The sequence below is a fragment of the Marmota marmota genome, unplaced genomic scaffold, assembly GCF_001458135.2.
Source record: "Marmota marmota marmota unplaced genomic scaffold, marMar, whole genome shotgun sequence".
NCBI classification, from domain to species: domain Eukaryota; kingdom Metazoa; phylum Chordata; class Mammalia; order Rodentia; family Sciuridae; genus Marmota; species Marmota marmota.
The window spans coordinates 11709180-11736854 of NW_026000119.1; the positions used below are offsets into that span (position 1 = coordinate 11709180).

The window sequence follows — 27675 nt, forward strand, 5'->3', positions numbered from 1 at the left end:
GGAGAAATTTGAATATGAATCTATAAGAGATTGAAAAGTTTTTCTTATGCTGTAATGACACAGTGGTTACACTGGAAAGTGTTCAGACAAATATATGCTGAATTTTTTAAGGGGAGAAATAATGTCTTCAGCTTATTCAGCACCAATATACATAGTTACATTAAAAATCAAGGTAAAATATTGTTAAATCTAGGTGGCGGTATAGATGTAAACATTATATTATTACTTATTCTGCTTTTCTGTATATGCTGGAAATTTTTCAAAATAAAGTGTGGAGAAAATGTATCTTTTCACCCCACAACCCACTTCTAGGAGTTTATTCCAAGGAAATAGTTTGAAATTTGACCAAATTTGAGGGCCAGGGAACATTCTTTATAATAGCATTAGAATAGAAATAATCTCAGTCCTAACCATGTGGCTGGTTAAATAAATTGGTATGACCATACCCAGACAACTTTTATTCACATTTACAGTTCCCTAAGACATTACATGGAAAGTTTTTGTGAAAAGTGTCATCTAGCAGAGATTAATGGCCCATACTGAAGTACGATTTCTTTAGGGTGGGTAAAGGGAGGGAAAAAAAACAGATAGACTTTAGATTCAATACCAACATTCTACAAACCTGTTTACCCAACAATTTGAAAAGAGGCAAACTTGGTTACTGATGTACCTGGCCCCTGATGTCAGGATAAGCCCCAGTGGGTTAATTTGTATGTGCTTATGCTTTTGAGAATAAACTCAACAGAAGATTAAGCTACCTTCTGACCACATATACATCCTCCCAAAAAGCAATAAGTACTGTGAAGGAGAGAGCACACTATTCCCTGTGAAACACTCTGGCCACAGATGCAATATCATATAGCAATTTTAAGAATTACCTTATTCAGGCAAAGTAGTAAAAGCAAGGATTCAACTCCAATGATTTCTCTAAATTTTTATTAATTTTTTCAACAGCTCGATCCTCTTGTGAAAAGGAAAGAATTTAAAGAACAGATCAATTACATTTTTTTTTTAAAACAGCACTTAATCCTCATTACAGAGAACAGCAAACAAAAGATCTGTGGCACATTATCTTTGGAAAGATCTTTTGCAAATTTTTCTTCTAAAAAAAAACTATAATTCTCTCAGAGATCACATATGTCTCTTTCAAAGGACTATACAAGGCATCTAACTTTTATTCACAAAAGCCCCAAGTTGCAGTTCCATTGCTGAAGTAGATAAAATATGTGGAGTTCCCCTTATTTGTGTTGCACATCTTCCCATTGAGAGCATCGCTGCTTTTCTATCCTACATACAAAGTCATTGTGTTGACAAGAGCTGGCACATTATTCCACAGAAATTAAAGAAAAACTTATTACTTTAAAGATAACCCAGTGATTTTCATTTATCAACTGGAAAAATTATTCATTTAAACAATTTAACACCAAGATTCGACTTTTCTAAAGTTATAAGAAAGCAAAAATATATAATATAATATAATATATAATGGTAATAAATAAAAAAAAGCAACCCTGCTCAGATAACATCCAAACATGATCACATTCAGGAAAAAAAAATTTTTTTTTTAAAACAAGATTTGGGACACACACACACACACACACACACACACACACCCCAACATGAACAGTGTATACTTGATGTCTAAAAGGAGGATGTGCAGTGAGCTTAACAATACATGTCATGGCCTGAACAGAAGGCAAACTTAATACTGCCTGTGAGGAGTACTGCTTAAATACCTACTTTTAAGCAAAGCAAGTCATCTCCTTTAGGTTGGCCACTACCTGGTTGGACAGTGCAGCTTGGCCAGCCTTGATGTCAGTGGTCTTATTCCCTTGTCCTCCCGGGCCTATATATTTCCATATAGGCTTATGAGGAGCTGCAGGGTTTCCTTCCTGCCCTCTGAGACATCCTCTTAGGTAGAAGTAAGGGCACATCTACTCAGCATGGTACCTAATGATGTCTGACTCACAGTGACAGGATAAAGTGTGATTTCCCTCAAAACAGTAAGAAACATACAGTCACCTCAAGAAAAGTAGTAGATGGTGCTGATCAACGCATCATAAATAAGAACTAAAGAACATGACTAGTGCTCACAATTCACAAAGAGATGTGCATCCTCAGCCACCAAGAAACCAACATAACTGGGTTGTGGACTGGAGGACTGACTACATGGCAGAAATACCACTTGTAATGTGTGAAGGAAGACCCTCAGCACCATGCTATTCTGCCACTATACTTCTCCCCATGAAAACAAATAATAAAGGCACAGAAAAAAAATACCTTACACCCATTATTTCCCAGTGGGAAAAAACAAGAAGAGGCAATCCACAAGAGAAGGGGTGGGGGCAAGCACCACCATAATCAATCCTGGCCATCTCTTCACAGCTGCAATGTGTACTCACTTTTCAGTAAGAAAATCTACACTTCTGTGTTTCTACCAGAAGCCCAAAATAGTCTTGGAAAATTTAAATCCTGCTACTCAGTGGGAAAGAGTGTCTCAGAAGAAATGATAAAAAATTTTCAAAGGTATTTTGTAGTGTCAGGGAAAATAAATCATTAAGAAAAAAAAATAAAGAATTTGGTAGAAGGCATGGAAGAATTTAAAAGTATGCTAAATAAAACCAACTCATTTATCTTAATATGCACAAATAAACTTCAAACTTCATAAAGCAGAAGATAGATATAAGACGACCCATGTAACATACCTTAAAGCTGTGGCAAAACATTATTTCAAAATTAGGTTTGGTCAACAAGGGCACAACAAATATATACAACTGAATCAGCTCTTGTTCTCTATTTGTGTACAGATTACATATTCTTTTGCACATCAGAGATAGCAGTTGTAGAGAACACAGTGGTTTTCTTTTTGCTTTAAAAAGTGGATCAAGACTAACCTCCTGCTCCTACTAACATTAATATGTAAGGTACCAGGTAAGGCAAGTTTTCAGCTAGAAAGGGAGAGTAGATTAGCTTCTAAACATCCCAAGATCTAGAACTAAAGAGTAAAGAATAAAGGAGGTAAATGTCCAATTTGTCTAAAGGAAGTAACTATACATTTTGGCTAAAACAATCTTTAAAAAGAGATCTTTTTGTTTAAAAAATCAGTTGCTTTTCTCATTTAATATTGTGATCAAATCATGATATCAAACAAATTATTCTATTGTAGTTTATTCCTGATTACTGCATGCTGAACCCTCTCATACTGTACCACTGCTACCATGTCATCTGTATATTCATAATCTTAACCCCAAGTATAATCTGGTAGATTTCGGAAAAGTCTTTTTCATTATTTAATAGGGCTCCAAGGTTCGTTGATTCACATTTTCACTATCTTCAGAAGGGTAGAAACATTCAACAATTCGTTTAAAATAAAACAGTATTCTCCCACATTCTTATTCATTCTCATTCTCTCTCTCTCTCTCTCACACACACACACACACACACACTCACACACCTGTAGTGGCAAAGGCAAGATTTACTCTGTTTTCATTAAGATTAATTTTTTCTATTTTTCTCACTGTGAAGTGTGCACTATCACTGTTGCCATGAGAACTTCACATATACAAAGGCTTAATTTTATAATCTAATCCTCTTGAAAGATCTACCTCAGTACAAATTTTTGCCTTTGGGAATTATAAGCATGCAGTGAAAAAGTGCAAATGGTTTAAAAATCCTTCAGATTTCTATATACAACTGTAACAGCAAAAAGGGCTTATGAACATTAAGGACTCATCAGACACTACCTTTTACTTACTCTATTAAAAAGGTAGTCATCAGGAATTCTCTGTTAGGTACAAGGACTGTTGCAGTAAGAATCAGAAATATCCAATGATCAAAGTAGTACAAATTGATCTATCCAGATTCATTATTTTTTTCAAGGGACAAATAAAATTTTAATATAGATTTCAGGGAGGAAAAAAACCCACAAAGAATAAGGCCACTGAAAAAGCAATCTGTTACACTTGGCTGAGAAATCCACTTGGGAATGTTTTCAGTCAAGGGAGCATGGTGGCTTGCCCACAGACTCACACATGCTCTGGTACAACCCGCATAGATCAGAACCTGTCATAAAGAACAGAACCCTTCACCATTGACAGGTGGCTTGACACAGCAGACGGGGAAGGGGAGTTAAGACAGAAGGATTTTAAGTGATCTTGCTGATTCTAGTGCCTTGTCCCCTCCATACAAGGAGGAAACACAATGCCAGGCCTTACAACCTACCAGGCAATTATTGTCCATTTAACAACAGGCTCTCTAGTAGTTTAAAAAAACAATAGCTTTGCTTCAGAACATCAGTAAAGGAAACTGCTTCGTCAGGATCACACATCACACATCAAGGTTTACCGCTCAGATATTAACTCCACTGTCATTCTCTGGCTTTAACCTAGTTAGCAATCAAAGAACAGGCTGGAGGAGAGACCAGGGGGCAGCTTCACACAATTTTAAACTGAAAAGTCAGCATGGCTCCAGCATCTACACATCCCTTTACATGTTTATGAAACCAGAAAGTCCTAGTATTCATCAGAGAGACCTTGGGCGTCTTCACTATAAATAAAAATGGTTCTCCATTCACTAATAAATACAAAAAACATGAAACGTGCTTGGTAGGGAACAATGTGTAGAGGTGCAGAACAGGGTAACAGGGGAGAAAAGGAAACCAATTAGTTGCACAGATGAAGCTCACTCCTCAATTTTAACACATGAGCAAATTCTACTTTCTAAAAGGGATAAAAAGAACTGGTTTTTAAAAACACTGCACTCAAAAGAGTATTTCCAATAACAACCTTCAAAATTTCAAAAAGCAATCTGTGCTTGTGGGCATGTGGGAATTCTGATTGTGTTCTTTCATTTTAGGCCATTCAAAACGAACCTGGTTTAATGCAGACAGTATGACATTAACTTAGAGGAAGGCCACAGTTCCCTCTTCAACCTATTCAAATCTAGTTGTCTGAGAACACTCTGGAGTGAAGGCATGTGGTGACAATTTTTTTAGAAATCTACTTAATCCCCACATCTCCACATTCTCTCAGGGAGTCAATTTCCCCTAGGCAATCAAGGGCTCACAAAGTTTAGTTTTGCTATAAATATAAAATAATTTGTAGCAGAAAAATATAGCCTCTCTACGAAGTAGATATCATTTTTCTTCACTGACAAAACTGAATTGATTAGACATGAGTTACCACATAGCTGTAGACCACCGATCAGCACCTCAAATTCCATCTCTACTTAAAACAAGAATCAAAAAGCACGTTAGCCATCTGGTCAGGTATAAATGTTGTTCCCTTCTTCCCCAAGTTAGGAAATACAGAATTCGATCAATGGAGACCACCTTGTTAGCTAGAACCCTTCAAGGAAACAAGAGTGGGGATGGTAGCGCCAAGTCCTCCAGGAGTCGGCCTCAAGTGACTCTCGAGGTGGCTCCCATGCGCACTTGTTCTTCCTCCATTGCGTGACGTGGATCGTGGGTTACATTTCAGCACAGTCAGGAATCCGAGCTGGGGTGAACGCGCAGTACACAGGGCAATGGGAGGGGGTTGCCTTCAGTTTCATACACTATGACAATACTTGGTATTATCAAAGTCACTGTTCGCTGGCAGAAAGTGGGGTACAGTGGAGTCCTTCACAACTTACATTTTACAGATGGCCATTAGAATCTGTTAAACAAGTTTCCCTCAGAACTTAAATTTTTTTAAAACAAATCATCCACAAAACCCTTCACCAAAAATCAATGTTTAAAAAAATTTTCTTCTGTGAATGGACTTAGTATGGCTACTGAGATGATGTGAATTTGCTTTCAGAATTGACATTGTTCCTCATTTCACTTGCAGCTTACATCCATCCTACTGGTTAAAAAACAAAAACAAAAGACCACAGAAATGTTTCTAGACCATTCACATGCCCATTAGGCTACATTGCACTTTTATCCTGTAGTTAGGAAAGGCAAGATCATCTCTGGGGCTGACCTCCATCTCTGCTTCTGTGTAACCATAGTGTCCACCCAATGATAACACGACTCTTGAGAGTTTATGTGGACAAACCTCCTGGCCATCTTATGCTGCTTCTCTTCTTGAGTTTGATATCCTGATGAGACAAATGTCGAGACTGTTTTTTACGCTTCCAATGTGCAAAAAAAAAAAAAAAGTCCCCAAGGCGTGGAGTCAACTTGGGTTTCCATTAAGGTGTTTTGGTTACTTGTTTGAGCCGCTGAAAACCCTGTCTTATATAGTGCACCAGGTCTACCAGACTGCTGTTGAGGGCCAAGGTGCATACTTTTGTGCTGAGTTGAGCAAAGAATTCTGGAAAAAGAAAAACAAAAAGCCCCAAACTAGTAAATACACATGCGCACACACAAATTAAAATAGAAATACAAAAAGTCAAGGTTCAGAAGCTATGTCCCTACAATACCCTGCATTTCATCTCAAAAAAAAAGAATTATAATCTGTAATCACCTGCTAACTCTCCACACCCCTCCTCTAGACTAGAAGGCCACGAACCAGGTTTGCTTTAGAGTTGGATGCATAACACCTGCCTAGGGTAGTGACTGGAAGTTTTAAAATAGCCATTTTATACATTTCATCAATGGATGCATGGATGCAAAAACAAAAACAACCCCAACCACCTTAAAAGTATCATTATTTTACTAAGACAGATAAAGCTCTAAGAGGCTGTGGGGAAAAGTAGAGATTACAGCCAGCTGGCTGCCTTCTACTCTCTAGCCGGGGAGATAGAAGTCACAGCCATGTTCTGGCGCTCGCTGCTGTATGCATTTACTTAGTGGTAGCTGGCCTGATGCCAACCAGTTCCTCTACCTACAGGTCCTACTGCTCCTGAACCCTGGATTACTCCTAGGGCCTTCTTCCCCAAACAAGTCATAAGACCGTTTACTATGCTATATTTCTCTTGTTGTAGCTGACCGTTTTTCTTAACGTCTACTGAAAACAAACTCAGCACTGGGATTGTGCTACTTCCCGTCTTAAATGGGTTGAGGCTAGGAACAGCCGTGACTTTCTTTATTTGCTTTGCCCTTTTGCTAGCATTTTGGTTCAGACTGAAATGATGACAGCAGAGCTTGTGAAGGGGCAAGGTGCTAAAACCACTGCTAATTTGGTTTTGCTAATCTAGCTACAGAAATCCAGCTCTAAGCCACAAAGTTTCAGGGAGAATTACAAGTAGGTAACAAGGCAAAATGGAGAAAATGAAAAGGGAAACAGCTACACGTGTCCTTCTTTCCTTTAAGAAACCGAACATAGAATACAAACCAACACCATTTCCTCCCGACCTCCATGCCCCCACTAATCACCACCCCAGAAACCTTTACCTTTATTCTTCCTTGCAAGGACTTCAGCCTGTTCCCAAAGATCAAAGGCGGTAAGGACGTGGGACGTGATGGTGACATAGGAAGAGGTCATGTTCTGGATGGTGACTGGAGTACTGATTGTGGCAGTCATTCCACTGCTCCCCATACTGCCAGCACTTGACTGGGACCCTGCAGAGCTGGCAGGAGAAGGCATTGGGGACAGAGGGGATGGTGTGCCTGTGCTTCTGGAAGGTTAGAGAAAGACATGGTTAAAGCCTGCCAGATTGCAGGTTTCCTACCTCGAAGACTGCAATCTACATCACCAAGTTTCAGTGTGCATCCACCAAAAAAATAACTATAGCTAAAGTGAAGACCTAGGCACACTAACTGTATTCCAAATATGCTTTCCCATGCCCTTGAACAGTCTACCTCCTCTTCCACGGAGGAATCCCTTCTTCTTACCATGTCTAGTTCCAACTTATGCTAGGAAGACCCCACATATATATATACATACATACACACACACACACATCATCATCATCATCATCATCATCATCATCATCATTTCATCCCCTCAGGAAACACTAAACTGAGCACCTACTCTGTATCTGATACTCTTTTAGTCACTGTAGATACAACAAGGCCGCCTTCCTGACACAACTTTGAACTTATCTTTTGTTTTGCATTCATTTGGGTCACAGCACCATGGAGGCAGAGATCATGTCTTATTAATCTTTCCACAGCTAGCACTTAACGCAGTAAATGGCTTTTGGGGGGAGGGGTAAGGGATTAGGGAGGCTGGTTACTAGGGATTGAACGCAGGGGCACTTAACCACTGAGCCACATCCCCAGCCCTTTTTATTTTTGAGACAAGGTCTCACTAGGTTGGCTTTGAACCTGTGATCCTGCCTCAGCCTCCCAAGTTGCTGGGATGCACCCCAGTGCCTGGCAAGTAAGTGCTAAGAGTAGAATCCCACAGAATCAACAAATGAACTGCTGTGGGTAGACTGCAGGAAAATGGGCGGGGAGTGTCACACACTGGGAAACTGAACCTTACTGTTTTTTCTGCCCTTGGCTAAATATCTGGTCATGCCAGTTAACATGTGCTTCAACGTGGAGCAAATGAGAAAAGACCAGGGAAGTCACTCAGACATAAAAAGTAAATGGATACAGGATGCAAGGTGGGGTCAGCAGCAGCAGTTTCACGCTGTGACATCTGCCCTGTGGGCCGCACGATCCTGAGCATGCCTGGCAGAACACACACTTTCAAGGACTGGAGAGAGAGCTTCCTGAGGCAGCAACTCTTGTCTGCTTTGTTTACTGCTGTTTCGACAGCAGCTATAGGGGTTAGGTGGTCTGGCTGGGCAGATGGCCACAGGAATTATCTAAAATAATGTGACTGACAACCTATTAGCTTAGAATATCTCAGAGTGGGAGTTGTGAAGCTTTCATAAATAAGAAATTGCTTCTCAACCAGGACTTTCTCTTTTTTAAGAGAGGCCATATGGGAGTCTCTTCTTTAGAATTTCTGGAAATCGGGCAGTCTTCTAAGTGATGCTCTTAAAATAGCAAAACCTATCAGAACTAGGAACTTCCCAAGGAATATGACCAAATTTTTTTAAAAAAGAAAATACTAGACAAGGACTACAGGGCAGAACAACCCACCTTCATCTTATAAACACAAGTGAACACGATTCTCTTTTTCAATGTTTTACAGCAGATAAACAATTGCAGTTCACAAAGTGGGAGAAATAATTTTGCTAGACATAATTGCTTCATTAGTATTACTGGTGTGGGTCCTGAAGACAGTGGAAGGTATATGGTTCTGGAAAGTTCTTGTTTATTGAAATGTCAAGAAGATACATCACAGAAGGAGAAAGCACATTGGCTCTGGTTCTGCCCCTCATGGTTTTGTGTTCTTAGGCATATCTAAGATCCTCAAAGCTCTAAAATTTAGACTCTATGTTCTTTGCAATTATTCTAACCCCCTCTTATCTACCGTTTTGCTTCCCACAGAAGTTAACTGCAGTCAACCATGGGCTTGCTTAGACTCCAATGAGAGACCACATTCACATAGCTTCTATTTACAATGTATTGTTATAATTGTTCTATTATTAGTTAATATTGTTAATCCTTTGTTGTTGCCATGCTAGGGATCAAACCCAGGGCCTAGCACATACTAGGCAAATGCTCTACCACTGAGCCACACTCCCAGACCTTACTGCTAATCTCTTACTGTGCCTGATTTACAAATTAAACTTTTATAGATATGTATAAGAAAAAGCATAGTATATATAGACTGTTTGTTACTAATCTGCAGTTTCATGCATCCACTGGGGATCTTGAAATGTATCAACCATGGACAAGAGGGAACTACTGTACCTTTTATGTTAACCAATCTGCCTCAATATTGATTTATAAATAATTCTCAAACGGCAGAAATATGCTAATAATTTACCTTTAGGGAGCAAATCAGCACAGAGATGAAGCATTCAATTTTGAAAAGCCAAAGAGGGGGAGAGGGAGACAATTGCAAAAGAGGTAAATTAAGAATGATTTAATTTTGTAAATTATTGAAATTAGATTTATAATTACCTTGCAATGCATGGAGAAGGGGCCTGGGCCACTTTGGAAGAACTCTTGAAGTGTTCATTAAGAGTACGGGAATACTTTATTGCTACGTCTTTTTTACAACGAAACATTGCCATGTTCAAAAGGGACTGGCAACGCATACTGTGAACAAGAACAGAAGTTAAAGTGACATGTGCATCACCTTGTGGACAGGACTAGCTCTACCACAGAAAAACAACCGTTGTACCTTCAAGTCTCATGAGCACACTGGGTATGCTCCTGTCTGTATACCTCAAGAATCTACACTGTTCAGACTATTGCCAAAAGTCAATATTGGCATAAAGACATAGATGTGCAAAGATACAGCTTAAATCACAAGACCAAAGCATTTACCAAGTCTTCAGTAAAACAGTATTAGGTGCCATTTCCCAGTAATCATCAGTGGGATTAACCCCAACCAAGTACTCACTAGCATTAGGTTAAGGAATCAAATTTCAAAATGTTTTAACATCAAAAGAAACAAAAACACATTTAGTGCTATTTAACAAAGAAAAAAAATACACACCATAAAACAGCAAATATTTTCTCTTGTGTTGGTGCTGTGGCATCTGAGAATGATTTTAATGACATTGTGAATCTATAGGGAGACAAAACCATATACTAGGTTAAACAAAGACAGTATGAAAATCCCAGGCACAGATGCATCTTGGAACTGTATTTTAGTGCTCTTTGTATTGACTTTTCCTGAAGATATGAAATCATGACAGCCACACAGGAACAGTGAGCAACAATGCAGGCCATTCAGAAAACCAGGACCTATGGCTGAAACCAAGTGCAGTTGTGCCCTCACTGAGCCCCCTGTTGAAATGCAGGTAAATACACACCTGAGCCCAGAGGGCATCTGATAAGAAAGCTAAACTGGAAAAACCACCCCGTCCCTGCAAGGTGTAGCATTTCTCAGTGCACTTGGCAAAGTGATATGGCTAGATTCAGTAATTCTGTGCTAGCACTTCAGTTAGAACACAATTTAATTCAGTTCTTGGACCAATACCTTCTTATTGTTTTACCTTTTGGCAGTGCTGGGATGGAGCCCAGGGCCTCGCATGCCAAACAAGTGCTCTAACACTGAGCTGCAGCCCCAGCTCCCATGACCTGAAGGCTCCCCTGTACTGTAGCTGTATTCACGCTAAGGTTGAAAGATTAAAGCAATAAAGGTGAGGAAAGAGAAGTACTTGAGAGAACAGCAAAGTGACTTGGCACTTACTTAATGAGATCTACAGTTTCTGAGTACACTGAATAAGCGGACTTGGAGGCCGGACTCTCAGACTCCATGGCAATCCCACACTCGATAAAGGACAGGATGGCTTCCAAGTACTTGAAGGCCTTTCCAACCTTGTCCGTCTGTAGAAGAACACAGCCACTGTTAGGTCCGAGACAGGCTTTATTTAGTTCCTTTCCCACATTCTTTAACTTTCCTCCACTGTCTTGGTTTAATCATCAGAAAAAAAAAAGTATGAAAATAAACCAACTAAAAGTGATAAATAACTAAAGCCTGTCAGCTCTAACCAACCAAAAAATTTCTTTTTTCTTTTTTTTTTTTTTTTGCAAAAATTCATTAGAAATAAGAAAACAAATCTGTATTAAGACTATTCTCTCACAACCTTCTGGAAGCACACAAACCAAGACTCCTTGTTATTAACACAAAATTATTCATTACATAACTTTCTTGAGAAATAGGTTATTCTACACATCTAAAGTAAGGCAGACACAAGTTTCTTTGGTAGATGTTGAGGTTTATCTGAAGTAGAATACATTTATCATAGATTAGGAGTATTTTAGACATAATCCCTAATAATAATCTTCAAGCATTTTAAAGCCCAACAGATTAATCTCTTTTGGCACCTAGATTTAGTACAAGGCATCAGGGACATTTAGTACTGAGATAATAGGGACAAAATTTCAAAGTTCCTTTGAGGGATTTGAGAAATTAGAAATATAAATGAAATCAGATACTTGTGGCCACCTTAAAAGTAAATATATATTTTGTCACTTAAAGCTCTTCTCACTGAGTGGCATACAGCCAATTCAACTAATGACACTGGGTTAAGCAACTCACTTTTTCTCTACCTGTGGCATGCGCACCACACACTGAGAGCAGCTGACTAACAATTGCAAGTCTGTAGTTTTCCCCAATGCTCTCAATTTGATATGTTAAAAAAGAATTAAAATAGCAATACATGAGGGCAGTGACCTATCAGGTAGCTTAGGACTGTTATTTAATTTACAGGCTGCTGCTACACGCCACAGGCAGGAGCAGGAACAGCTCTTCCCCTTAGTGCACTGCTGTGTGCTTCCCTCAGGGCACATACTGTTCTGTGTCTAACCTCCGTGGAACAAATGGAGTTGCTACACAGACATGCATATGAAACACGACTTCATGTGACAGATGCGTAGACGTTTATATGCAGACATATACTTCAGAACACTCAATCTTAGTGCTCTAAAAATTTTAACTTTTAAAAATAACTTAGCTTCAAAATTTCTTTCCTAGAGAGCCAAGGCTCAGAAGATAAGTGACCAAAAAAAAAAAAAAAAAAATAGAAGTCAAATCAGTATGCCTCAATGAGAAGAATAGGACACATTCATTTGCTTCACTGATGGGAATCTAATTCTCAAAATCATCTTATGTAAAACCATCTATTTCATGGAATTTCCGAAATTAATATTAGCCTTAGGGCAGAAGCAAAGGAAACTATCAGCTAACAAGCTGATTAGGGAATATCCACTTCCTCAAGTACTTTGCAAGGTTAAGAAGCATTATCCCTGTGATCACTCTCCCCAAACAGGGCTACAGCAGTGCAGCTCTGATTTCCCTACTCAACAAGTGCACGTAAAGATGAAATATGCTCCCCTGCACTTGGCTGAGCACTTCTTAGCTCTCTGGATGCCAAGTGCACATCTTTGAGATATGATGCCATTAAGACAGAATATTATGAAAAAGGTGACCAGACAGGTTATTGTCCAAACTGGCAGACTTTGAGAGCAAAATGGGTATAATTACTGCAATGGGATACACAAGACATAAAGCAGGACTGTCCTGGCACACTGGGTTGTATGGCTGCCTTATGCAGAGAGAAGATATACCTATGTATAGATTCAAGCAAATACCTGGAATACTGCTTGAATGAGGGAATCTAGTGTGGAACATGTCCAATGTCAAGATAGGTTTCAGATAACTAGATAATAGTGCTAAATATTTACTCTTTTACAAAACTCACAAGAGTCATACAGTTCCAGTAAGGAGGCAGCTGAAAGAGCACCATTGTGTGGTGCAGCCATGGTATGACTCAAGTCATCCTGACACAGGGCGATGTAGGATAGGGACAGAGCATCTTGTCCTGAGCTCCCTCATGGCATCCAACATGGGACCCTTTAGCAATGGGACCTGTAAAAGGTCTCAGTTGTTTCCCCTCTAGAGAGCAGGAGAATGGATGCCCATCTGCAGCCTAGGGTGAGAGCACCAAGCCAAGGTCTGAATGACTCCTGCAGAGTGGCCAGATTTAGGTCCCTGTGAACCCTGCCACATGCAGTTGGGTTTAGGTTTGGGGGACATGCTCAATAAATAAAAGCCATAGGGTCTTAGGTGTTTAAATATGACAAAGGGCAAACATGATCTCATTATATTGCAGTAAAGATGTAAAAGCATACTTAGTTACATATATCATTAACAGCAAACCACCACCTTCCAGAAAATCCATAGGCCAATTAGTAAAGAGAGTTCACATCTTCAAGCATGTTTACCAACAGTACAATCATCACCTTTATCTCAAATTTTCATCTACTGGCCTTGGTCAACTATTCATTCAGGTCAGTCTTGCAGGGATTTTAGGTAATTTTGGAATGTAAACAGGCTTCCTCACCTTGTCAACTGTCAGGGTGGGCACAAATTGACTGATTTTCAAAAGCCGAACTCATTTTTCACATCCAAAGAATTGACTCAATGGGACAAAAAAACTCACTCATATATTAAATCACCACCAAGCAGATCAACTTTCACTCATTTAGATAGACTACTTATGACTAAGTATGTGTAAATTGGCCCATGATCATACTGAATCAACAGAACCAAAGAAAATAATCCCACTGAAACTCCCTATCCTTTGGTCATTAAAATCCTGGTTCTTCTGATTGTATTACGACCAATAGCAAGACCATATACTTCTTTCTCCTGCTGACTCCCACCCCAAAATGCCCCATGCACATGTTTAATGATGGAGAATGTAGTAGAAGAGAGACCATAAACACTATAGCATCCCCCACCCGATTCCGGTTCTGGGGATTGAACTTGGGTTCTCTACCACTGAACATGCATCCCCACCTCTTAACATTTTTTGAGACAGGATCTCACCAAGTTGCCCAGGATGGCCTAGAACTTGCAACCCTCTTGCCTTAGTCTCCTAATTAGCTGGAATTAAAGCCCACCATGCCTGGCTTCATTTCTTTTTCTTCTTCTTCTTCTTTCTTCTTCTTTTTTTTTTAATAATTAAAAAAACCATTCAACGAAGGGAATAAAAGCTAAGACTGACCATTGACTCTGCTTTGCACTTCAACTTTTTGGCTTCCCTCATGTGAAAATCAGCTTGCTGTCTGAAAAAGAAGAGGAAAAAGCAGAGATGGGTCACAGGAACCTAAAATTACTAGATGAGGGTAACATAACTTAAAACTGAGAGATGACAGAAGATAGGAGGAGAAAGGGAAGAGGATGAGGTAAATAATGAAGGACAAGAGATAAAGAGAAAGGGAAGAAGCAAAGGAGAGGGAAACCAGGAGAATGAAAAATAAGAAAGCACCAGAACTCTTACTTGTCAAACTTCACTTGAGGCTTCCCTGGTTTAGAGTTACCATTTGGCAAAAAAGGCACTGGAAAAGGATTTGCAGTGTCTCCAGAAGATCCCTTTAAAAAAAAAAAAAATCAGACACAAATTATACTATAACCCTAAGATCAATGTCCTAAAGGAACATCCCTCTTAAGCATCCAAAAACAGTAGTTTGAAAAAGAAATTTTAAGTCAATCACTGCACAAGTGAACTGGGTCACACACTTTCCCAGCTGCAGATGCAACTGAAACTTTAGGTTCTGGTTGTAAACTCAAAACAATGTTAAGTAAGTCCCAAAGAACAGGTCATTCACAGAGCCAAATAGAACATTTTCTCTTAGTCAATACAAACACAGAGGGACCAGATTAATAAGAAGAAATAATGTTTGAGAAAGCTGTTAATTTTTTTCCCGTTATAACCAATAATCAAAACATTTGTGATCAAATATTCAAAGGAAGAACTGGGGTAACCATTTTTTTTTTTTTTTTTGCTGCAAAATATCTGGTAAAGAATTAGTACAAAAACCTATTGAATTTTCTGCCTTTGAATTACTAAGAACAAATCGATCCTAACATTTGTTTAATATCAACTACCTTTTATTCCCCCTCCCAAAATTACGACTCTAAAGAGAACTCATCATTGCCATATTAAAACAGAGGCACAACTCTGAAGTTCCATCATTAGGGACTTACTTTGAGAACTTACAGACACACCAATACATCCCATTTTGCATAATTACTACCTTCCCTACTTACTTTGTGTTCAGCGGAGCTTCCAGAGCCTTTCCCCTGTACTTTTCTGTGCTTTGAAGCGGAAGGGTCTTTATGGTTGCTCTTGGTACTACTGGCACTTTTGGGAGGGTCGTGGCCACAAATGTCTGCTTCCTGCCTTGACCTCTTGTGTGCTGGCTTGGCTGGTTTTTGGGAGGACGAGGATGAGGACGACACAGGTGGAGGGGGAAGCATTTCCTTTTTTGCGGGCTCTGAGGAGGGCCTCGGTGTCCTGGAGTGAAACATCACACAAAACTAAACTGAGGCAGAACACAAATCGCACAGCTTAGTTTCATTTTAAAGGATAAAATGGCTGCTGGCATGAAAAACTGCAGGGCTACTGAGCATGAAATCATGTTGTAGAAAAAGCCAAATTTTAGGGGCTTTTCATGCCTTGAGAAATCTTTCCCTATTCATTAGTAACAAATGAAGCTGTATAACTTTTCACTTAGCTTGCCGATCATGACAATGGTCTTAACTTACCCCAAATGTTCCTACCTTTCAGTGGCTCCCTAGCCTATGGCCTGCCCTGGCCAACAGACAGGCAAACCAAACGGCTGCCTCCATGCCTGACACCTTCTTCTCCCTCTCTCACCTCCCAGTGGGCTCCCAATCATGGCACTCTATACCTGTTTTGGCCAAGTCACTTTGTGAGGCAATTTCTTGAATAAATCAGTAAATAGCAATTACTTTTTTTTATTCACCGTCTTAGCACTACCATTCTCATCTGTCATCTGTCTCCCTAGTGACAGAGGCTGGTTGGCCTTCAGATTCTTACTCATCTCTAAAAGAAAGAACACTGAACCTAGGCTCCCCGTGGTGTCTAAATGCTAGCTTTAGCACCCAGCAGAAATTCTGTGACTCTGAGCGAACTGTTCTCCCTCTGTGCCTCCACTGCCCACTCTGCAAAGCAGGGAAAGTAATAACACCTTTCGTACTTCCCATTAGAAAACACAATTCCATATATTTAGAAAACTTCCCTTACTGAAAATGCTCCTGATGAATCTAAATTTGCTGCTGAATTGTCAATTCCCGCATGATGAGAGGAACACATCATCATCAAAATAGCCAGAATGAGTTCATTAGTCCACTGGTTCTACCACAGAACACTTTTTTTTTTTTTTTTGCCTTTCCAAGACTCAAGAAGAGTTGGTCACCTTTTTAGGCTGTTCCCAATCCAATCTCCATACTCACTTTGTTTTAGAAGATTCTTTGTGGGAGGATGAGGATGAAGAGGACTGTGATTTGGCTTCTTTCTCCAGTCTGATTTTTTTGTTATCATAGTCTCTTTCTGTTTCGCTCTATTAATGGAAATATAACAAGCAAGGCAAAACGACACAAATGTTAATTGTACCAACAAAACAGAAAAGAGAATACAGAAGCAACAAAGAGAATAGTTCAGCTTGTAGAGACATCTGTGTACTCAAAGTAATCCCATTAGAACTTAAAAGGTCATTTGTGATGGGTGAGGGCAGAGAGGATACGTTATCTAAATTTGATGAGGGTTGTATTGAAACAGACTTTGCACAAAAGAGACTATTCCCAATACCACGGAAAGGGGTGATATCTGCTGGGCACAATGGTAACACACCTTCTCTGATCCCAGTGGCTTTTACCCTGAAGCAAAAGGATTTTGAGTTCAAAGCCAGCCTCAGCAACTTAGCAAGGCCTAAGCAATCCAGCAAGACCCTGTCTCTAAATAAAATATAAAAAAGGGTCAGGGATGTGGCTCTGTGATTAAGCACCCCTGAGTTCAATCCCTGGTACCAAAAAAAAAAAAGGTAGGTGAAGTCTAAAATAACAGATGACAACAAGAACAGACTTCAACACATCATTGATGTTTTTCGAAATATTAAAAGACTCAATAATTAGCATGCACGAGGCTGTAGCGCCAAAAAAAAAAAAAGGCAAAGAATCAATAAAACATGCCATATTCACATCAAGCAACACAGGGATGATTTTATGAAGCCCCCTCCCACTTCTTTCAAAAGAACCATTCACTTACATCCACGAACTTATTGTATGTATAAAATTCAGAGTGGAATATTGAAAACCTACTCCTAATGAAGAATAGAGAAATTCTGAAAAAGAAACTGACTATAAAATCCTCTACATGTCTCACAGAAAGAATTATACAGATATTTCACAAAATAAAAATAGTTACTGGGAGATTCTGTCTTTTCCCTCTCCATTCTCTCACCATCCCCAATATTATCTTTATCTTGCTCTCCTCCACCCCATATTACACATTTGTATCTTCCCAAAAAATTCTTATTAAAAAATGAAGGACTACAAATATGATTTTAGTGGGAATATGGAAAGAAAGGGAACCTAACTATAGGATTTAAGTAATTCAAAAGCACCCATTTTACAACTAAAATGCTAAATACGGTTAATCATCAGAAGAACAAGTCTTCACAGCCAACCATGAAGCCTTTTCCATGTTCTCATGTGCTACCTGTGACCATGAACACCTATGTTACGTACGAGAAGTCTAACATAAGGACTTCACAGTGGCCTCCTTGCCACTGGACTGGCTAAAGGAGGAGTCCACGCTCTCTCCAGCAAGTGGCAGTGATGTGATAAGTAGGAGTCCTTCAATGAACTCTGCTACACAATGAGAACTGGACTCCCCAACTGAGTTCATGGAGTTAGAAATCTGGGTCACCACCAGTCAATCTAGGACAATCCTCAATCAATCCCAAATCCTCTTAGGCCTTAAAGGAGAACAACATTCTTCAAATTAACTGACAGTGGATGGTACTGGTTTTTCACCACTGTGTCTTCCTCTTTCCCTGAACTTCTCCAAGAAAAATTAATAAATTAAGATGTTTAGGCTCAAGGTCTACCCAGACATTAATAAACAGCCCGGCCCTGCTCAAAAGAACAAAAAATAAAAAATAAAAATCCCTCCCTTCTGCCAACACATGTGCCTTTAGTTGTATGTACTTCCAACCAGCCCTACGTAGAATCTTCTGGAAAAACCCTTTTATTCACTTATGTACTGTCTTGTTTCAAAATAGATTCATTCATGGTGGCTTACAAAGATACTTGTTTTTAGTCTTGTGTGCAGAAGTGAGAACATTAAATAAAGGGAAAATATGGGTGGAGGAGAGGAATTAAAGCCAAGGGAAGGTGCATACTCTCTGAAGGCCATCAGTTCTCACAGCCCTGCAGGCTCCTGCCAGCTCCTGCCAGCAGGCTGGGCGGTAAGCCCATAGGGAGCACCTGCACTTGAACGTGGCTGGTCTGAAATGAGAAGTGACTCTGAAGATGTGGTGCCAAGAGAGAATTTAACAGTTTTCAGGTTGATGGAAGTTTGAGATATCTTGTATTAAGTAAAATTATTGAAATTATTGCCATTAGCTTTCTTTTTTCATTTTTTATTAAAAAAAGAAATTTAAGATTAATATGTGGTTCACACTATATTTCTATAACAAACATAGTTTGCTATAAATTGGGTTCTGAATTTCTAATTAGCCAACACAAAGAAGGAATTATAGGGATAAGATATAAATAAATCAGCAGAAATGTAACCATTCACTATGGGAAAATGGGGGAAATGTATCTTGTGGGTCCTAATAAGGAGATGAGTGCTATATGAGGTATGTAAGCAAGGCCTAAACCCATGACTGAAATGCCACAGGAAGTAGTAAATGGCTGTTTGTTCTGTGAGCACCAGCGGGTAGCAAAGTTCAGAAGTCAAAGGCACTGGCAGAAGCCAGGAGAAGCCTGCAGGGACACTGTGACAAGCTCTGTAAACACACAAACTCCTGTTCAACAATTTATAGTGGTAGCACTTCAGAGATGGCAAACCATGGTTAAGAGAAAAAGAATCACCAACAGGGTTAAAACAGAATCCTGCTGCAGGTTGTGGAAACCCCCCTGTCAATTAAGCCCTAATTGCACCCAGGTTCACTGTCACCAAAGGGGTCAGGGAATTATCTTAAATTTTAGATTCTATGTGGCATATCTGGCCTAGCAAGAATTGCAAGAAAATGGGAAAATTATTTTGGGGGAAAGTCAGAATTTGCTAAAATATCTAGATGAATATTAACTTGCACATGAGAACATGAGATAGTAAAACACACACACACACACACACACACACGAAAGTCATTTCCTGTTAGTTAATGACATAACACAGGTCTCCAAGACAAAACTAACATAAACCATCCATAAAGTAGTTTCCTCTTCAAGAAAACACTGGAGTCCAGAGGTGAAATGAGAGCTAATTTTTGTTTGTATGTTTTTGTGCTGCTTAGGACATGTTAGTTATTATTATAAACAAAAGTGGCAGACCTTATAAACCACACATGAAAATAAGATTCACGGTGAGTTAATTCCCACAAACTCTGCTTGTGCCATTTGAAGGCTCAAAAGAAGAGCCAACAAACAAGAAATCACCAGACACTAACTTCAGTACTGGCATTTAACAATGCTAACATTTAGCGATTTATGGAAATAATATGCTTTAAATTGATATTTAACAACTCAGATGCAGAGAATACTCCAGAAGCTAGTAGAAGGAGCCACTTCAGTAAATAAAGCAATCCTATTGATTCTGCATAACTATTGAGCTCACGTCTGCGGGTTTGGAGGTTAGTGTTTCCTTGTACACTATGCACTTGGAACTTTGTTCTTCTCTGTCTGGAACAGTCAGAGGCTTCCTCAGAGCAGGCACTCAGCATTTGTGAAGGTCCTGGAAGGGGGCCTCATAGTGAAATCAAGTGAATAGACTGGGGGAAGAATCATTAAAGTGGGGCCAGAATACTGAGTATTAAGAAATTAAGACTTGAATTTCAAAGTTCCAAGTACTGCTGAAAGATAGGTGGCATGGTGTTCTTTAGATGCTTCTGGGTCAAGCAGACTCGTGAAAAATCAGAGGGCAGTAACACATACTCTTTGGGAGGAAAAATGAAATCTCTTTGCCCAATGGTTTTATCCCCAGGTTGCCTCTATTTCAGGGACTCCAGTCAAAGGCCTGAGATTCAGAAATTCTTGTTCCATTAGGGTAAGTATCTCAAGGGTGCCGGCACCTACCACAGAGGAGACTGTTGGCTGCCAATCTGGTCCTAGCTCACTTGTTTGCTTTCCCTAACCTGTTGGGTCAGGCAGCCTTGGGTGATCTGCCAAGTGCTGCTCCACCTACAGAACAGAGCTAAAGGGCAAGAACTGAGACCATAAAAGGAAGAGATGGGGCTGTGCTTGGCCAAGTCAGTTTCTGTAAGAGAACGCCTCCAGGGCAGCCAGGTGCCTGCCCCAGCACCTGGCTTGTCATGTAGGCACTTGTAGGTAGCAATGGGAAACGAAGGTGGCTTTTTCCAGGACCAGCACTTATTTGAGGGCACAGAGTTTCTGGTTGGAAAGATACAGCCTGGCTGTGACGGGGGTATAAGGGAGTATCTGAAAGGGAAGCTGAAATGGTGACAAAGAGTATACGTGGGCCTCGGGGTGGCAGTGGTGGGAGCAATGGATTAAACTGGGACGATATTATAACTGTCCTATTAATCCTAATGGCTGCAGTTAATACATGGATCTTGAACTCTGATCTTGTACCTCTCTCAAGCATCTCCAGCAACATGTGTATACAAAAATTTGTGAGAGAAAAGAGGAAAACTCACAGGATTTGGAGGTGGCAGCAAACCTGAGCTCCAGACCTGCTTTTACTCAGAAGCCAAGTGATGCTAGCACCTTTCTAGATCTCATCTATGAAAAGGTAGCAGCCTGCGGAGCATAATGGCACACACCCGTATGCCACATACTCAGGAGGCTGGGGCAGGAGGATTGCAAGTTAGATGCCCGCTTCAGCAATTCGGCAAGACCCTGTCTCAAAATAAAAATTAAAAAGGGCTGGGGATGTAGCTCAATGGTAGAGAACCCTGAGTTAAACTCCAGTACCAAACACATACAAAAGGGGGCGGCCTTAATGAGGACTGCTAGGTTCTTTCAACCAAGTCCAAGACTCTACTATATTCAATATTCTCCCAAAGAAAAGCAATGAGTTTGGTAGCACATGAAGCAGAGGAAAAGTGGAGAAGCAGACAATACTCTGGAAAAGTCAGGCAATTCCCTCTGAAGGGGATTTAATCGAGAAAGACACGGGGCTACCCAGGCCAGTTCACACCAAGAACATGGGAAGGGACTTAATGAGAAGACAGGTCATGTTCACTGGGCAAATGCTGCAGAAAAGGAAAATCAATCACTCTTCCTCCTTGGTGAGGATACACACACCAAGGGACTGGAATGTCTAGAAACAGCCTCAGCTTGCACAGGCCTACAGGTGTGATGCTCTTAGAATAACTGACAGGCATGAAGAGATGGCTATAAGCCACTTCAGAAAATTACAAAGGATGAGCTTTCAAACCCCTTGATTTTAAGGATAAAATCTGAGGAGAAACAAGCCAAGAAAAGACAGATTTTGGATGGAAGGGAAATAAAGAATCAATCATCTCAAGCAATAGAAACATGCTTTTTCCTACCACATACAACTTACCTTCCCAACTGTGTAAAACACTATTAAATATCACTGAAATTCTGCACTCCCCCACCTAATGTTAAAGTTTCTTAGTAAAGCATTTATTTAGAAATGTATCCCTTGTTCAGTTATTTGTCTAAATGATTGAAGACAGGTTATCCACCTATGAGATGATTGGGTGAAAAGAAGTATTAGCTACACATATGCCTAGCACCCAGCAGGGTTTATACAATAGCTCCATGCCTGTTAGGTACATCTGTAGGTACATTCCAATTGCACTGGCCTGAGTGTGTATCATACCATGATTCTCAACTCCAATTTTTCTTCCAAATCTGGAAAATGTGAACTAGGCTTAAGAATAAAAGCTTCTTCTCAGAAAAGGAAAAATCAATAATGTGAAGAGAGAGCCTACAAAATGGGTGAAAAATCGACCACACACATCTCAGAGAGAGCACTAATATCCAGGATATATAAAGAACTCAAAAAACTTAACATCAAAAATGCCAAACAACCCAATCAATAAATGGGCTAAGGAACTGAACAGACACTTCACAGAAGAAAAAAATATGACCAATCAACAAACATACGAAAAAATGTTCATCATCTCCAGCAATTAGAGAAATGCAAATCAAAACTACTCTAAGATTTCATCTCACTCCAGTCAGAATGGCAGCTATCAAGAATATAAGCAACAATAAGTATTGGTGAGGATGTGGGGGAAAAGGCACACTCATACACTGCTTGTGGGACTGCAAACTGGTGCAACCACTATGGAAAGTAGTACAGAGATTCCTCATAAAACTTAGAATGGAACCACCATTTGACCCGGTTATCCCACTCCTTCGTTTTTACTCAAAGGACTTAAAGTTGTCATTCTACAATGATGCAGCCCCATCAATATTGATAGCAGCTCAATTCACAACAGCTAAAAACTATGAAACCAACCTAGATGCCCTTCAACAGATGAATGGATAAAGAAAATGTGGTATGGGCTGGGGTTATAGCTCAGTTGGTAGAGTGTTTGCCTAGCATGCACAAGGCCCTGGGTTCAATCCCCAGCACCACACACATACACAAAAAAAAAATGTGGTATGTATACACAATGGAATATTATTCAGCCTTAAAAAATTTACAGGTAAACGGATGGAACTAGAGAATATCATACCAAGTGAAATAAGCCAATCCCAAACCAAAGGCTGATAAGCAGATGCTATCCATAATTAGGGGTAGGGAAGACTGAAGGAACTTTAGATTGTGCAAGGGGAGTGAGGAGAAGGGTGGGGCTGTAGGGATGGGAAGGATGGTAGAACGAGACCCACATTATTATCCTATATACATGGATGATTGCACCACTCCTGTGACTGCACCATGTATATCCAGAGGAATGAGAAGTTGTGCTCCATTTGTGTACAATGTGTCAAAATGCATTCTACTGTCATGTATAACTTATTAGAACAAACTGAAAAAATAAAAGAATTGTATGAAAGAACATAAGTGCTATTTTAAATTCTAAAGTGCAATCAGATTGATAAAAGTCAACAGTTATGTAAGGAGTTCATACCTATTCTCCCTCAAAATTTCTTCATGTTTCCTCAAGAATGATTCCTTACCCTCCCCTTTAAAGTAGACAGAAAAGTGGGTACCTTTTCAAAGTGCCACATTTGATGGCTTCATCACAGCTGTTAACCATTATTAACTTTTTTTGGTGGGGGTCATTTTGGTAGTGCTGGGGAGCAAACCCAGGGCCTTACAAATGCTAGGCAAGTGCTCTGCCACTGACCTATACCCCCAGCCCCTACCATCTACTCTTTATGACCTTCTTCTTTATATGTGCTTAAGTCTAAAATAGTTATAAGAACCTGTGAACCCTCGGGAGATATTTGCTAAATTTTGCTCCAGGAGAGAAATAGGCTCTAATGGGCCTTCAAAGAAAAGCTGTAAATTCTACTTATGTGAAGGATCAGGCATATTCTTCAGTGGCTCTGACTATATCTTCAGAGAGCTTTTCAAAGTGTTCACACTTAAAATGAAAAAAAAAAAAAAAAAAGTCTCCACAATCCATATTTAGGGGGAAATACCCAAGCGTTAAAAAGGTAGGCAGCCTTTCCTCTCCCATAGGATCCAGGCCCCCATGCCAAGCTGCCTCCTGGAACCCCTGTGCTCTGTAGAGCTGGATTCAGGAAGCACTGAACAAACAGGGTACTGGAGAAGGGGACAGCCAGTCCCACACAAGGAAGGATGGGATATGAATATAACATGTCCAATACCTCCCACATATAACCCAGCCCAGCAGGAAGTAAAACAAAACAACAAAGGACACATGCTCAGGAGATAAGTATAGGGTTGATTATACTTATTCATCTGAGAGCGCCTAAGTCAGTCACTAACTAATGACATACTTCAGGCAAGTTCCCAGCTGCCGAGATCTGAACTGTCTAAATGCAGCACACCTGATGAATTTCTCAGCCCACAGAGGTAGTTTGCATGATCTGACGCACTGCGGTCAAGCACTGCTCTAGTAGTTCCAAGCCCTGCTAGGCGTTAGGATTACCTAAGGAATTTCAAAAATATCAGTGGGGATGGGCACCCTGCCATCATTGCCAAGGTCTTCCCAGGTGACTGTAATGTAGCCAGGGTTGGGAACCAAGGGGTCAGACCTCCACCCTGTCAATAACTAAGACACACAGACTGTTCCAGGCCAGATCTCTCAGCTGCTTGCCAGAGCTTTAAAGAAATCATGCACTCGATTAAAATGAGGGATCATTACTTCTCTATGTTCTAAATAGAAAGATAAATGAGCTGCCCTAGAGGAGCTCAGCCAAAACCTGAGGGCACAGTTCTGATAGCTAACAGGGAGAGTTTGAAGTTTTTCTGGAGTCACAAGCAATGCTTCTAGATTTGCACTGGGTGATGGAGAAGGCTAAGAATTGTGAGAGAACCTCCAATATCTAACATTTCCACCTAGTGAGTCAGCGCTGTGGAGGTGAATGCTTCTCCTCACTCCAGCAAATGCAATGGGTTAGCACTGGAGACCGTATAAAACCATAGAAGCCAGAGGGTACAGGAGATGAAAGACTTCCCTGGAGGAGGAGGTAAATGAGTGCATGAGTCTTTCTCAAGGACATTAGATGAAAGCACCTTTTTTCCTAAACAGGTCCATGACAATTTCCTTCTGAAAGTTTTACACTTTGCACATGTATACACATGCATACATGCATACACACACACACTACATTTTTTAACATTCTGGAAGCATTTTGGATGAAAATATGCTCTATTCTAACTGAAACAGCACCACCAATGAGCACCTGATGCCAGCTCACTTGACCTGTAGCTGATGCAGTGGTAGCAGTGTACACTCTCACATCCCATGCAAGCAGGTTCTAGAGATAACAGTTGCCCTTTGCTGTTTGTTAAAGTTGTGTTTTATTTTTAGCTAGTGGATTAATCAGTCGGATCTCAGACATGACAGCAGGCTTCATGATTTTTTTTCCCCCTCTGTTATTCTTAGCTCAAGTTCCACAGCTGAGTAAGACATTTTTCATGTGCTTATAAGAGTGTTAAAAATGTTATCCCTTCTCAGCAGGAGAGAGCTGGCCTTTCTTGCGCCTTTGTCTTGGGATCCCAAGCAGGCTGGTGTGGGGAACACCACTGGGAAAGTGCTCATCTTTCATCATCTCAAAGAAGCAAATAATAAATAGGTCCAGAGCTCAGTACTAAAAGTGAAGAAAGGACAACTACCCAAACAGTGGTGTGTCCAAGTAAGAGGGTCTCAAATAATGCATGGATTTTCCTCCTTTCCTTTACTGTGTCAAACGAAACTTCCAAAAATCATAATGAAAGATGTCCAGTAGGGGGCTGGGGATGCAGCTCAGTTAGCAAAGTGCTTGCCTTGCATGCATAAGGCCCTGGGTTCAATCCCCAGCACCACTAAAAAAACAAAAAGAGGGGGGGAGTGGGCTGGGGATGTGGCTCAAGCGGTAACGTGCTCGCCTGGCATGCGCGGGGCGCTGGGTTCGATCCTCAGCACCACATAAAATAAAACAAAGATGTTGTGTCCACTGAAAACTGAAAAATGAATATTAAAAAAAAAAAAAGAAAGATGTCCAGTACTTTGCAATGTACCCAGAAACCTATGTTACTCACGAGCTATCCTGATCATATGTTTAACAGCTCTAGTGAGGAGTCAGGAGATAAACTATGGATGTAACGTTGGTATTAAAAAGTTCATCCTATAAGAATAAAACTTGTACAGAGCAGTTATTTCAGTAATTCAGAATACTGATTAACCTTTCAATTTATGTAAGATCTTAATTTCTAGGGCAAAATCTAGTGGTTCAAGTGGTAAAACCCCAGTGTTAACTGAGAGCCCAAAAGTTCCCCCAGGCCCCAGCCCTGCACCAGGGCCACCCCACAGTGTCACAGGAGGCCTGTCTCCCTTACTCACCTTTCTCTTTTTGGCCAACTTGCTGGAGTTGTCTGAGCTTCTCTTCTCAGAGTCCTGCTTCTTCCCTACAGGCAGCTGTTTATCTTCCGGTTTCTTTGGGCGGCTCCCCCTCCCGGGTGGCTGGGGAATCCGAGTGAGAAGATCTAGGGTTATCTTCACCATCAAGCTCTGTGGGGTGGGAGTGTCCCTGAGCGGTGAGAGCAACTTGGTGTCTCTCAAAGGCAATGGGAGTCTGTCTTTGCGGCTGTCCTCCTGGACCACCACTGCTTGCCTGCAGCCGCTAGTCCTGCCACCACCACCACTATGGGGCGGGCCCTGGCTCTGAGTCAGGGGGACAAGAGCAAAGTGCTCAGGGCTCCTGTCTCCCACACTGTCCTTCGTGGGTTCTGGGCCTGAGAGCGCCTTGGAGGGGGGTGCCGGGGAGCTCTTGTGCTTCTTCTTCTCACTGGGGACTGGCACTGCAGGCTTGGGCTCTCTGCTGCCCCCAGCCCGGGGCCTGCCTTTCGTCTTCACCTTGGGCTTATCTTTGGAGGTCTGGTCCTTTGAGCCATAGGGAAGGAGTCCTGGCTCACTTTCCACCTGCAAGCTGGCCCGAGAATCTGCCTGGGCAGAGGCCTTGACAGGTTTTTTGGGTTGTTTGGTTCCAACAGTTTGCCTAGGTGGGGGTTCCTGTTGTGCAGGGGACTTCTGACAGGTTCTCTTTCCAGGGTGGGGGCCTTCAGAAGGGACCCGGGGGACTTTGCTGGAGCTCTTCGGGGGAGGATCTTTGGACTCAGAATGCTCCTGACTTGCGGTGCTCTCGCTGCCACCCTTGCTTTCCTGGTGCCGACGGGGGAGCTCTGTGTTCCCCAGGGCCTCGGCAGGCACCACAGGCTGGCTGACTTTGGTCAGCCAGTTGTCCAACTGCCATTTGTTTGTTGTTGGAGGTTCAGGCTGAAAATAAGGAAATAAAGAAAAGTGTTAGCTGACCATTGATGACAAACTATTCTTTTGTGATAGTCACCCAATTAATCAGGTCTATCCCAGGAGAGGCAATCATTCCAAGTCTAAGAATTTAGATTCTATTTATCCTTCTCAAATTATAAGTTGGACTCTATCTTCAATATTTTTGTGATTTGGGGATTTTGTTATGGTAGATATTGACTAATAGGTTATTGATAACTGCTGAGAAATCTTTGTAACATAAATCTTTTGTTCCAATGGGAATCATGGTATAATTTAAAGAGAACTGACAT

At 40.8% G+C, this 27675-nt stretch overlaps 1 protein-coding gene across 4 annotated transcripts in view; it reads right to left on the reverse strand.

The window, feature by feature from the left end:
- Window positions 1-919: 919 nt before the first annotated feature.
- Aff1 (ALF transcription elongation factor 1) overlaps window positions 920-27675 on the reverse strand; it is a 189444-nt gene continuing 162688 nt past the window's right edge. For all 4 annotated transcript variants that reach the window (XM_048784858.1, XM_048784856.1, XM_015499153.2 and 1 more), the window contains 10 exons: window positions 26441-27373; window positions 16710-16816; window positions 15501-15747; window positions 14731-14822; window positions 14455-14515; window positions 11133-11269; window positions 10434-10505; window positions 9893-10030; window positions 7319-7542; window positions 920-6296 (listed from right to left, as the gene is read on the reverse strand). In XM_048784858.1, the coding sequence (XP_048640815.1) occupies window positions 6175-6296; window positions 7319-7542; window positions 9893-10030; window positions 10434-10505; window positions 11133-11269; window positions 14455-14515; window positions 14731-14822; window positions 15501-15747; window positions 16710-16816; window positions 26441-27373 (2133 nt within the window). In that variant the 3' untranslated portion in view covers window positions 920-6174. The remainder of the gene's footprint in view (window positions 6297-7318; window positions 7543-9892; window positions 10031-10433; window positions 10506-11132; window positions 11270-14454; window positions 14516-14730; window positions 14823-15500; window positions 15748-16709; window positions 16817-26440; window positions 27374-27675) is intronic.